Source organism: Musa acuminata, chromosome BXJ1-10 (assembly GCF_036884655.1).
Source record: "Musa acuminata AAA Group cultivar baxijiao chromosome BXJ1-10, Cavendish_Baxijiao_AAA, whole genome shotgun sequence".
Lineage (NCBI taxonomy): Eukaryota > Viridiplantae > Streptophyta > Magnoliopsida > Zingiberales > Musaceae > Musa > Musa acuminata.
In genome coordinates this window covers 22,460,972-22,474,264 of record NC_088336.1, presented here as the reverse complement: position 1 = coordinate 22,474,264, position 13,293 = coordinate 22,460,972, and the positions used below count along the sequence as shown (strand labels likewise).

The window sequence follows — 13,293 nt, the reverse complement described above, 5'->3', positions numbered from 1 at the left end:
AAGATTACTATAAATTAAGTCATGATCCTTGTTATACAAGACTAGATATCAAAGATGAGTTTGTGCTGAGACGAACTGACTTCTCTGCTGATGTTGGAAGTTCTGCTGATGATCTTTAGGTGGCGGCTAATGAACAAAGGATGATAACACATCATTTTTTCGACCACATTCAACGTGATTACTGGCGTGAAGCAATCTAATCTGCAGATAGACAGGTATATGGTTGACATTGACCAACTCCTAATGAAAAATCAAAGAGACAATATTCAAGGAGGGACCTTTTATTAATAGACAATGGCAATAAATTGGCATCTCTTTTGAAGCTTTTGACGATATTGACTGCTGTGGTCGTCAAGCAGCAAACACATTATCATCGCTGTTTTGCCTGCAGTGTCATAACAAACAAATAATATGCAAGAAGCAAACATCTTGATTCAGTATTTCATTTAGTTTGCCACGTTTGTAGCTTCTCCGATAGTTACAGTGAGATTGCAATTTCCAAGTACTTACAAAAATAAAAATAAAACTAATTACCATAGACAGTTTTGAATGATTCTGATATATCGCTTTGGGTCGATTCTAGATCTGGAGTCAATGACCACCTCAATGCATATGAGAACTGTACCAAGTTGAACAAAGATGGAGAGAACAGAATCACCAGTTCAGGAGAGAGAGTGTGAGTTGGGTCAGGTTGATAACCAAGTCCACCATGCATGTCAAGGACTCATTATGGTCTTGCAATTATAAGATAGGAAGTACATGTTATGGTGGGAAGTGGCTCAGAATGATGGTGGGGTTCGCATGGTTCCTAGAATCGTAGCAAGCCACTTGACTCCAGCAAATGCTCCAGGAACACCTGAAATGAATCATTCAAGTTCCAAGTTGAGGGAATATAGTTATTGGATTCAGTAGATCAAAATTGTCGAATACATCAAGCAATCTCAGAACATATCATCTACCTTGGTAAGTACGAAGAGCAAACTCAGAAGAGATGTATTTTCTCCAGGTACGGTAGTTGCTCCAAAACTGCAAATTTAACTACTCCAAATCATGTAAATGCTTCAAGCATTAGATGAACTCAAGGAGAATATTGGATGTTCATGGGACAGCAGGATCTTTTGTCCTTGGCTCCAATAGTTAATTGTCTAGTTTCATAGATCCGAAATGACAGGAAATCAAATTTGAAGAATTGATGCCGCTTGTGTGGTTGGTTGATTACTAATTAACATGCTCCAAAACTTGTTGCAGAACCAACCACCTATTTAGTGAAGTAGACACTGGCCAAAACCAAGGCTCATTCTGCATCTTGATCTAGCAGAAGATAAGTAAGAAGTGGTATACCCACTATACCGCAGAATGGAAGACCTTGGTCCACTTCTACATGACATTTCATGGCAGACTAGTAAGGCAATTAGTAAATGATCAACTTTTTGATGTCTGACATCTTTCTATGCATCTGAACATTTAGGTTCCATATGTTTGTCCCTGAATATGCTAAATGGGTACAAATAATGTAATAGAGTCTCTAAACTACTAGAGACCAAAATCAAAAGTCCTGGAGACTCCCTGCCCACCATCGGATCATGTGATTGATGTTGGTGACTTGTAAATAATGTGTTCAAGCCTAAATCTGGTAATAGGCATTTGTCTGCATCATCTATATATGACATATCATTCCTACGGAGAGTAGATACTATGATCATAACAAGGCTAGATGAGGTTTAGGCTCATGTAGCAATTATTCTATCACCAAACTTGTACAAAATTACCTCCTCTTTGTTCATGCTTCAACTGCCATAAAGCCAAAACATGAGCAAACAACGTTTAGGTTATGTTTGAATTATTTACGGATAAGGGAATTCATTCTAAGTTGAATATTAAGCAGAACACTAGCGGCTCTCGATCATGTTATTAGCTGACAGGCTTACATTCCTAAGACTTGCTTCAAGGAAAAAGGACTTGCTTCAAGCTGTTTTCTAAACCATGGTTGAAGCTACAAAATCTGTTCAAGCAGAAGATTACCTTCCTAACAAATAATTCGATGTCAATGGAGTTACATCAGTAAATCCTTTTTCTCTTGTTGATTCTTTTTGCTTAATGAAATGTTATCTAAAAGTTTCAGAGTTGCCTCCTCATCCAGTGGTGCTATTTATGCAGTTTGGACTTGGGGTGGAGCTCCATATTCTATTGTCTCTTCTATGTAAACCATACACATTCTTCCTTATCTTCAAATTTGAAACTGGAACAATGAATCTTTTAAAAGCATTAAACTCTTTTTGCTTCCTATTTATAATTAGTGATAGGAGACTATAACAAAAGATTAGCATGTTAAACATGATCAGATTCAATTACTATTCTAAAATGAACCGTTTCTCTGCTACCATATAAAGTATTAACTTGTCCAGTCACCATTATCCAAAAACTAGTATTTTTAACATTTTTTATACTTCTCAAAAAATTTTACCTGTTGATTGCCTCAACTCCCATATGAAATCTATCTCATTCTCTTGGATTCCTTTTAAACACCCACAAGTTGACATAGAAAATTTTTATGCCATCTAAGATATTAGAGTCATCATACACAAACTACATATATGTAAAATATTTCATTTGCACAATCCTTAACTCCATAGCAAAAACATGTTGTATCTGGGTGAACTCACTCTTACACATCCAATATGTATCATGATTAGAATGAGGACAAATCTACTAACATGAATGACATACACTATGGTCTTATCATGGAAGTACGTGGGATTTTAAACATCGGAAACTTTGATGAAATAATGGAACTGTTTTCAGCATAAGATACCATACAAAAAACAGAAGTTGACTTATCTTTAATTAATTTAATAGATGTATATGTATCATTAAAAACTTGACCTCTTATTACGATATACTATGATTAGTGGTAGATATTTCTCCAATACAAAGCATAACAGGAGAACTATCGCAATGGTTAGTTGCATGATAAAATAGTATGAAAGCTGGTGCCTTATGACAAAGCAACAGTCACAAAAAAGCGGAGCAAGTTCTTTTTGATTGTTAAACAAGAACCTGAAACACATGAGACACCTTCAAGTTGGTATGAGATAATGCATAGTTTAACTAACTAAAGAAAGCATCACATATCTTCATTTGTACAAAAATAAGCATTCATAGGTGTATCAAGTTACATACCTTTCATTCTTGATCATCAATATTTTGACAGCAGACAGACTATGGTTGGGGATTGTGTAACTCAAGACATGGATCGTAACCAAATCATTTCCACGACGATCCATAATTCCAAAGTTTCTGTATTGTGTAAGCAAATCATCATATGTTAGCCTGGAGTAAGATACCTATCTGGTCACATTGGATCTTCCACATCTAGAAGCACACAAAAAACCTTTAGTTTTGTACTTGATCACAGAAAATTGCTTATCAACAACATGCAAAAACTCATTTTGATAATGTTGCATCTGCGAAGTAATATATATGAGAAAAGCTCTAACAAGAACTTGCATAAATAACAGATGACACCTCTCCAAGACAAAGTAATCTATGTTTACAACAGTGACTGATGTACTTGAGATTGACATGCCACACAAAGGAGTTGAATTGAGACTCTCTTGAAAGTTTGGAGGCACAGTATCCCATGTCAAAAGGTTGCAGTTTCGGGTCGAATTGCAGGCATCAATTCTCATACTTCTACAACAAAACCTTTCTAACAAATTCCATGATTTGCCAGATTTAATGATGGATACATTGCTGGTTCTTCTCTGACAAAAACGAAGACTCCTTACTGCATATTATTTGAATCAAAGTGATTGTTTGAGAAGCTTTCTTTCGACAATTCTGCTCACTTGATATCGGTCACTTCAGTAGAAACATTCTCCTTTTCTTCGAGCTCATGGACATCCTCATCCGTTTCTTCGATGATAGAGGATCTACAGGTAAAATAGAAGACTGCGCTCATCATTGAATCTACTAGTACAACAAACGAATACATGAAGACGAGAAGTGGTCCCTCCCACAGCCGCGATGAACCATCTCCGTAGCTCACCGTCTTCACTCTATGCTCGAACAACCCCTGCACGAAACCCATGCCAATGGTCGAACCAAGAAACATCAGCAGCCCCACCTGTCTCTTCCCCCTAATCAGTCTGACCGACCTGAGGAAAGCGCGTAGGCCAGAGATCTCTTCTAAGACGGAGACCACGCCCGCGAGGTTGCAGACGATGATGGTGTGAGCGTAAACAATTGAGAAGACGAGCACGACAAGTAGCGCCGGGTAGACGATGATTTCGGGCGGGTAGCCCAATATAGCGCACAGATTGCAGACGAGCAGGAGAAGGGCGAGGAACAGAACGACGCAGGCAGAGATGGCGGCGCAGATCCAGAGGTAGGTGAAGAGAATGCAGCGCCAGATCGGGCGCACGGCGGCGAAGAACTCGACGCGGCGGACATTCCTTGCGGCGTAGGAGCAGGCGACGGAGTAGGCAATGGAGGAGCGGGCAAGGAGGAGGGCGGTGACCAGGAGGGGGAAGCAGGCGGCGGCAGAGAGGAGGATGGCAACGAAGTGGCGGCAGAGCTGGAAGAGGGGACGGGCGGGGGGGAGGCCGCTAGCTACGGCGAGGAGGGCGAGGCGGCGGGAGAGGAGGGCGGCGGTGGCGAGAGGGACGAGGGCGCCGGAGAGGAGAGCGGCGGAAACGGGGCAGATGAGGGCGAGCGCGGTCATGAAGGGGGACGGATCAGCTCGAAGGATCCGCACGGTCTCACGCAGGATCTCCAGCGCTCTCGTCGGCGGCGCCCCCCCTCCGACCCAGCCGCCGATGGCGTCCATTTGGATCTCTTTTCTCCTCCTCCCTCCTCCTTGAAGACCAAGATGCGTCGTCGCGGTGTGAGAGATTTCAACAAGTCGTCACATTTATCCCAAACCGCGACGGCGAGGAGGAGGAGGAGGAGGAGGAGACGAAGATAGAGAAAAGACTTGCTTTTGGGCGGAGTAGTATTCCTTGCCCGACGACGTTGCGAAGGGAGGCCGGGGGGAGCGCGACCAGGGAGAGGGCGCTTGATGTCCGGTTAAGATGTGATGCTGATGACGACGCGACTTTTAAAGTCGCCACCTCGACCTCCACCTATTTTTTGGAAGTCTAGGCTGGGTTTCAATCTGGAAAGCTTCGCGTGTAGATACGCTTGTTCGATGCATCGTGATTCGTGAATTCCTCTCGGCTCTCATATCTTACATTGAACCTACACGAAGCGGAATTGAAGCTTTCGTCTTGTTGATGAAATTGAATTACCAAATATGATCCAAGAACAACAAAAACAACGTAGACGAGTGATTTCAGGAACAGGTGGTGCTGATTTGTAGAACAACCAAAACCCTCAGTCCTCGGTGTCGGTGGTGACTTCGCCCACGCACGGACGACACCTGCGCTGTGCACAGTTGGGAGGACGTAGCCAATCTGCTGGTTGTCGGGAAAGATTGGATTCACAAGCGATGTATGTCGGTGACGGTAAATTAGTGATCGAAACGCCTGGAGATCTCTCACTCTCTCTCTCGCTCCTCCATCAATCTGCTGTAAGTTGTTTGTGCATCAAACAAGGAAAGAAATCGTCACCATTGAAATGGCTTCCCATCCGACCCTACTTGGTCAATGCATGCAGGCTTGGTCGACAAGAATATTCTGAATCCTACTCAGATAACATGGAATTTAACAGGCTAAAATACAGTCAGAATCCTACAAGAATTAGTCAGGAATCTAGTGAATATGACATTTATTTCTGCATCATGGTGAATCAGATAATCTCAGTTGTATCCAAAAATTGCCAACCAACAACATTATCTAGTTTGACAAAGCAGAAAACTGAAAAAGAAAATGCTACTCATCTTAGAGGGAAAAATAAAATCTCTCTGCGAGATAAATTTGGTATGGTCCACTACTCCATAGTAATCGTTACCCAATCTCGGAGGTCGGAGAAATGCCACTTACCCAAAGGGGTATGTCTTCACGCATTTTAGATGCTTGTTGAATCTATAAATGTTGCCACAAGAGAGAGTGACAGTGGTTACATGTCCCCCGTAATGCAATCTTCTGATGGAATTTTTGTTCCTAGTCCAAAACCAGGTTTCATGGAGCTCCCCTTCTTTCCAGCGGATGTTAACAGTCGTACTACCTCGTGCTTTCAATCCTCTTACATAACCTGTAGGCCACTTGTCCCGTGGGAGTGCAGGGAGTAAATACAGGTCATGATCGGTGCTTTGTATGAGCATTTCTGCAATTGCTGCTGCAAAGCTGAAGATATAATAAATTAAAGTATGGTGTTAATAAAAAGAAGAAACTTCCTTTGTGAAAATAAATCACAACTTGCCAGAATTAGGAATCTTAACACACTATACATCTAACAGTATAAACATTTATACCCGAAATTTGCGTCAATCTGGAAGGGAGGATGTGCTGTGAACAAGTTGCTGTACAATCCTCCTTCATAATTTGCCTCATGATCAGGATCAACCAAGATAATCAACTGCTTGATCATGCTGTATGCATGCTCGCTGTTGTGAAGACGAGCCCATAAAGCCATCTTCCATGTAGTTGACCATCCTGGACCAGCATCCCCTGAAACAATTAACCAAAGCTTAGTCCAAGGAAATTGAGGTTGACATGTCATATCCTCTAATGATCATCATAATTTACATATTTTTTTGTCAATGTAAAAAAAATATTCTTTCTAATCTTATGCTTTTGAATGGTCAAATTGTATCTGATGCAATATGATCATGAAGCATGTTATCATGATGTTATAATTAAAAAATCCATCCTGCAACACTTATATGTATCGCACGATTTTTCATTATGCTTTCTAAATTTTGTTCCTTGTGCTATCAAAGACAAGTGAATATCGGTTATAGATGGTCCAATTTTTGCATAAAAAATATGTTAATTTCCTTAATCTTAGGTAACATAGCATGAGAAGTTGGAAACCATAACTTTCATAATGTTGTTTCAAGTAGCATATACTGACCTTTAGTGACGATGATAAAAACTTTGATTTTGTTAATTAGCTATACGCAAGTTAAGAAATAATTCATTGTCTCAGGCAGGCAAAATTTGAACAAAAAAAACTGTCATGGTGTTCTATTTGTTTTCACCTCTCTTGTAAAGGCTGTTAGCAGCAGCTTTACATAAATCAGGTGTTTTTCCAATTGTTATTGTATGGCCAGGGAAAAGACCAAATAAGTGTGAGACATGACGATGGTGGACATCTGGATCTTCAAAATCTTGGGCCTGCAATGGCACAAAAACATGTAGAACCTCAAAACCTGCATGAAACTTGCAACACAAGAATAGATCATTGCAAGAAACACAATGCAAATGCAAAGCAATTAAACTAGACTTCTACTTGCCCATTCCATGATTGAACCATCTCTAGCAATTCTAGTTGGGGGTAGCCGTGAAAGTGCCTTCTTGATCTGCTGGACAAATTCACTATCAGAACTCCCCAGTACCTGTGATTACGGTGGAAAAAAATCAGTATTTTTTGAAAGGATAATAGAAGAAAGATATACACATGATAGACCAAAAGTTGCATCAATAGATCATAAATGTCCTGGTGACTTAGAGGTTTCAAGTCATAATTACCTTATCGGAAGAGATAACCGCAGAAAACACTTCTTTTATGATGGCCATATCCATTGTTGTTGAATAGCTAACACTGGCAGTCTTACCATCTGGAGCTATAAAAGAATGCTCTGGAGACGTTGAAGGATTAGTTTCCAAATAACCTCCACGGCCTTCGATCAGCCAGTCCAATAGAAAGGAAGCACATCCTTTCAGAAGAGGGTATGCTGTATTTTGTAAAAAGTCCTAAAAATACATGGAAATAGTCAGTGAACAGAAGAGCAGTGAATAATCAAAGTCAAACAACAAAATACTACTGTTTCCTTGTTGGCTATACTGACTAATATGCTGTAAGATCTTGGCACTCTTTTCAAATGAGTAAGAAAATATCATGGAAACTCTTTTTCTTCAATTTATAACAACTACCGGAAATAGCTACTGCATATATATCAACTCAAACAAATTGAGGATTCAATGTTGGTCAACTAAAAATTTCAGGCATTCATGAAATATAAAGAGGAATATTATAACTCGAAAAATGAAGGACACAAGTTATCATACTTTAGTTTAGGTTGGCGAAGTAAACTCAGAAAACAGTTAGATGTCCATAACCTAGCATGGAAACAGAATAGTAGTATAACAAAAATAAATTCTTTATAAATTTACTTTATCCATTGAGAAGCTGTAATGCTCCCATAGATGTGTACAAAGCCAAGCCCCACCCATCGGCCAGAGAGCCCACAGTGGATCGCCACGATCAGGTGATGTTTTTGCCCATATGTCAGTGACTTGATGAGCCACCCAACCACTAGCTTCATAATTGACCTGTTTGGACAGATTGAGAATTGACAAGTAATTACATTAAAAAAAAATTTGGTTCAAGAAAACAGATGATTTGGCAGGAGTAAAAGGGCCAAAATATTAAGTGATGCTTGCAAATTTTGGTCTCATGCTTAGTTACCAGCTTAGTGATTTCCAAATACCATGAGTAGTAATGCAAACTAGTTACATCATAAATATCCTACTAAGAGTAAGTTTTGCGAACTATTCAACTTTAAATGACAGCAATTACTTTTAAGGCCTAACATGGTTAATAGTACAGATCAATGTTAAATGACACATTCAATAATTTCAGACATTTGCTGGACTCAGAATTCTTATAAAAATCTAGACATTCATCAATGCAATTGTTAGCATGTAATCTCAATAATGTCTGTTACACAAAAAGCCATATTATCATATATAGCACCACTCCCTGCTCAGCTGAGCCTCAAAAGAGGAACATGCTAATAGGCATGATCAGGAGACTGATGCTTTCAGAGGGGAAACACAAGGATCAGATAGTGTTGGATTTTAAACTGAGTTTCACAAGGAGAACCGTGCTTTACTGTTCTACAATTAAAATCAAACTTACTGGTGGGAGGTGATGGGAAAAGGCAGCACAGGTAACAAAACTCTTTTGTTAGTGTAGCTATAAAGGGAAAATCTAGAAACTCTGATATCACTTAGTAATCTAATCAACATTCATGATTTTTCCTGTTGCATTTTGACAAGTCATGTTAATTCAGGCAAGGGAAATTAATACAATGTCTTCATTGGCAAATCAAAAAAGTTGTGAAAATTGACCTTGTTTCAAATCTCTCTGATCCAAGAAATACTTTGCTATTTAAGCCAATGTCTGATCCAGCAATATCAGCTGAAATTTTAAAATCTACAGCATATATATATATATATATCAATTAAGCAAAGTAAAACATTATTATCATTCTGATCATATCAATCAAATGTTATCTTGACATTTAAGTGAGATACATTACAGACATTCCAAGTGTAAGGTAGTGTCTCCAAATATACCACTGAAAGTTTATCCAGAAAAACATTTCATTGTTCAACCTAATGCTGCTTTTCAAAATACCAAACCATGCAGCTTCATATCAGGAACAAATTTATGATCAAGAAAGACCAGAAATCTTACTTTAGCTGTTTTACTCCCATTACGAACAAGAGAAGCTATAAAATCAAACAGCGGTTCTTGACACTCACTAAGATTGCAAGGAAGAGATGGCCAGTAATTCATTTGCAAATTGATGTTCAAGTGAGGAGCTCCACTGTAGGAAATAAAAAGGAAAAAGTCAACAGTAAGCTTTTTAATCATTCATGGAGCAAAGTTGGTGAACAGCAAATCAGGACAGCATCTCTAGTTGACTTGCACATGCATAAGCCAATGTCAATATATTAGACATCAATATTCAGTAAATTTCTTTGTTACAAAAGCTATAAATTGTTCCGTAGCTCATTGATACCAACATTATGACCAAATAATTATGTAAATACAGATGTGACATACAATTACAAAAAACAAAATCAGCTGAATGGAAAGTTAACAAAAAACCATGAGTGCAACTCTAAGCAATTTGTTTGACTTTTATTAATCTTTTTCCATGTACTCCCGAAGCTGTGAAAGAAAATGGTCTGATGCATTAAATAATTTTTTGCATTCTGTAAATTTAACTTTAGTTAAGTCTAGTGGCAGTAAAAAATCAGAAATGCAGCATTTTCTGATGTGCAAATTAGACAGCACATATTATCAATGAGCAATCTAGCAAGTTAGATGCGATGTTTAGTTCTTTTTCTTCGCCTTTTAACTTTAACTCTACTCTGGTACAAGAAAACAATAATTATGTGCGATTGTTTATCAAGTTCGTCTAGTCAGCTTTGGTGAAAGTTGATTCCGATGGCAAAAGAGGATGTTAACAGAGTCAAAAGTGAGCCAACAGCTTATGACATATAACTCTATTTTTGTGCAAGCATATCGAAGTACTTGTAAGAATGAACTTTGTATGGTACCCTAAATATCATAAGTTCAGATGATAGGTAAAACATAGCACAAATAAGCACAAAGACAACAGTAAGACATACTCCCATGCTGGCTCCGTATCCTTGTTCCATATTCCTTGTAAGTTTGCAATCTGAGTTCCAGGCCTCGAACAAGAGATAAGCAAATAACGACCATAATGAAATAAAAGATCTACCAAGGAAGGATCTTCATCATTTTTAAAAGATTTCACTCTTTCTGCTGTGGAAATGGTTGAAGAAGCAAATCTTGATGAATTTCCTTTTTCTACTTTGGGCGCATCTGAATCCGTTTTATGACCTTTCTGAACAGCCACAAAATTTTCTTCTTCAAGTGCATTTTTAGATTCTTTTGACAGTTGCAAAGTAACACGATTAAAAAGACTTTGATAATCATCCAAATGATAGGCATATAGCTGAGTGTAAGACATGTTCCTAATGGAATTTATTGTATTCAAGGCAGCCGATGTAGGATCTTTCTTTGAATCTGAAGGCTTTGTGAACGGTCCTTCAAATGAGGAAGAAGCTGCAAGAAGCAAAATAACCCAATCTGCACCTTCAACTTTCAATTTCCCTTCATCTAGGGCCTGTACCTTACTACCAACACCGCCACACTGCAGATCAAGAATCGCCGAGAACTTAATTCCACTTGATTTATCAGATTTAATTTCGCCACTAGAGATTATTTGCCCAGGGCAACTACCTTCCATGACTATCTGACTTGTCCCACTTACGCTGGAGTGATGTTGTAATTTGCTGTCTAAATATACTATAAAGGAAAGCGACCCTGCTTTATCTGCAGAAAACTTCGTGACAACTACTTGGTGAGGATTTGAAGAGAAGTGTTCCCTCGTATATTCAACATCTTCAATTGTATACTTGACATTTACTGTCGCAGTTTTCAAGTCAATATCTCTATAATAAGCACTATATCTAGTATCTGAATCTCCAAACACTAGATTGATGTCGCCGAGAGGCTGGTAGACCTGCAGTCGAAAAGAACAAATTGAGCGAGGATTATTGACAAAAAAAAAATCTTTTTATTTCTCATCAAGCACACATGACATTCAGGCAGCAAAACTTAATTCTGGCCACTGCAACCATGTTTAACAGCACAACACGAGCAATTAATCCTCATATCCGACAACACATTCTGCTGCTTGATCTTCTACGTCTGATTAGCCATAGATATCTCTGTTTAGAATTAAGATGATTCTTACCGGAGAAAGTTGTCCACTTTTGTTCATCAACAATCCAACATACAAGCAGGGGAAGACGTAAACACCAATAAACAGAATGCATTCCCCATCAGTATGCTAAGGTAGAACGATTAACGTACACCAGAGTGGAGACCAGATAAGCCAAAGGCAGCGGCTGTAGCTGCTGCATAATCTCCACTGTCCACCAGTTTTCTAACTTTAGCGAGCACGGCAGGCGCATCTGGATTCGTATAATCTCCGGGCACGCCCGTCCATAGCGTATCATCTGCACAAAAGATCCGCATCTCCCTGGTTTCAGCTCTATGATCAACCAAATAAAAACAAAGAAACTCATTTTTTAATGTGTAGCAATATTTCAACCGTAGATTATTCTGAGAACCGCAGAAGCCAAAAGAACATAAAGTTCATCACGTTCTTTGCTTTTCGATTAATTAGCTTCGTTAACCTGCGGAAAAAGAAAAAGATAAAGGCTTGAGAGAGGCAGGTTACCGTTAAGTTGGATGGTCTCGGAGGCGACGCCGCCCCACACCATGGCGCCGAGGCGGCCGTTGCCGAGTGGAGCCGCGTCGGTCCAGTGCGCCGCGGGCGAGGTGAACACCACCTTGAGCGGTCGCTCCACCTCGTCCTGGAGCCCGGCGGCTGCGGCGGCCTGCCACTCCGCCGCGTCCGCCTCCCCCGGCCGCCCCACCCACACCCAATCCACCTCCTCCGCTCTATCCATCGCGACACACGGAGAGAGAGAGAGAGAGGAGGGGGGATGGAACTGAATTGAGAGGGACAGAGGCTGATGGCAGAATTGATGATTTTGTTGGGATCGTCACGTGAAGCTATGCAGCGATGAGAGAGAGAGAGAGAGAGAGAGAGAGAGAGAGGGAGAGGCTAACAATCAAACTCGTCGTACACCTCGCCGTTCGAGTTCAGCCTGACGCCCGTCTCAGCATCATTTGGCACTACGCGGTTAGTGGACTCGTTGCCAATCCAGTTCATCGTCCTTTTCCTGTTGCTCGCAAAGTCTTTTAAGTTACCAGCCTACTTTTCTGAAAGACTGCGAGACTGGCAATCTACTAATGCAACGAGGGATTCAAAACAGGGCCTCGTCTAAAACCCAGTGTCCGGGGAGCACGCCGGCTGCATGGTGACATCGAGAACCGCGGCCGGATGCGGAGCGGAGACTTGCAGTGTTTGGGGGCGAGAAGCAGAACGTAATCCTCGTTCGGCGTGCGCCCTCCAGCGTTGCGTTTGGCCCATTCGTGACAACGAGAACACGAAGCGGGGAAGCTTTCTTTTATCTTTTGCTTTTAGTTTGGGGGTTACGTGTAAGCTGATTTATGCGCCGGGAGAAGCGTGGTGTGTGTACTGAGGCTTGATCTTCTCCTGCGGTCCTGCTGGATTCCGATGTCATCCCCCTCGAGTAGAAGTTTCCCTTTCAACCCCCGTTGATGCCGCATGTTTTTTTGGATAATGAGAGGTCGGTCCGTAATCACCGATAATTTTCTTTCTTAATATAAATTAATTATTATAAATAATATATTATTTTATTTAAATTATTAACTTATGTATTTATATAGTATGATTAAGAAAATAATTAAAATTAATTTTTTCCCCTAATC

The 13,293-nt window shown here is 40.1% G+C and overlaps 2 protein-coding genes and 1 long non-coding RNA gene across 3 annotated transcripts; all 3 read right to left on the bottom strand.

Moving 5' to 3' along the window:
• Nucleotides 1–64: 64 nt before the first annotated feature.
• LOC108951344 (uncharacterized) lies at nt 65–3,173 on the bottom strand. Its single transcript, XR_010480415.1, has 4 exons — nt 960–3,173; nt 535–856; nt 279–385; nt 65–201 (listed from the first exon to the last, which is right to left on the bottom strand). It is a non-coding gene; the product is annotated as an uncharacterized LOC108951344 (long non-coding RNA).
• A 274-nt stretch (nt 3,174–3,447) lies between these two features.
• Nucleotides 3,448–5,296, bottom strand: LOC104000701 (uncharacterized). The gene has a single exon (XM_009422810.3). The coding sequence runs from the start codon at nt 4,826–4,828 to the stop codon at nt 3,845–3,847; it is 984 nt and encodes a 327-aa protein (XP_009421085.2). The 5' UTR covers nt 4,829–5,296; the 3' UTR covers nt 3,448–3,844.
• A 455-nt stretch (nt 5,297–5,751) lies between these two features.
• Nucleotides 5,752–12,530, bottom strand: LOC135595529 (alpha-L-fucosidase 2-like). Its single transcript, XM_065086556.1, has 10 exons — nt 12,173–12,530; nt 11,803–11,948; nt 10,530–11,449; nt 9,586–9,718; nt 8,277–8,435; nt 7,632–7,856; nt 7,397–7,498; nt 7,142–7,277; nt 6,413–6,608; nt 5,752–6,284 (listed from the first exon to the last, which is right to left on the bottom strand). Exons 1-10 carry the CDS (start codon nt 12,402–12,404, stop codon nt 5,978–5,980), a joined length of 2,556 nt encoding a protein of 851 aa, XP_064942628.1. The 5' UTR covers nt 12,405–12,530; the 3' UTR covers nt 5,752–5,977.
• Nucleotides 12,531–13,293: the final 763 nt, after the last annotated feature.

What these genes read in the sequence shown, in the direction of transcription:
- LOC104000701 (XM_009422810.3), bottom strand. Translation starts at nt 4,828, where the DNA reads ATGGACGCCATCGGCGGCTGGGTCGGAGGGGGGGCGCCGCCGACGAGA.
- LOC135595529 (XM_065086556.1), bottom strand. Translation starts at nt 12,404, where the DNA reads ATGGATAGAGCGGAGGAGGTGGATTGGGTGTGGGTGGGGCGGCCGGGG. An exon ending in TATCTGGTCTCCACTCTGGT is followed by an intron (nt 11,450 to 11,802) that starts GTACGTTAATCG and finishes TTTCGACTGCAG; the next exon opens with GTCTACCAGCCTCTCGGCGA. An exon ending in ACAGCTTCTCAATGGATAAA is followed by an intron (nt 7,857 to 8,276) that starts GTAAATTTATAA and finishes ATGTATTTTTAG; the next exon opens with GACTTTTTACAAAATACAGC.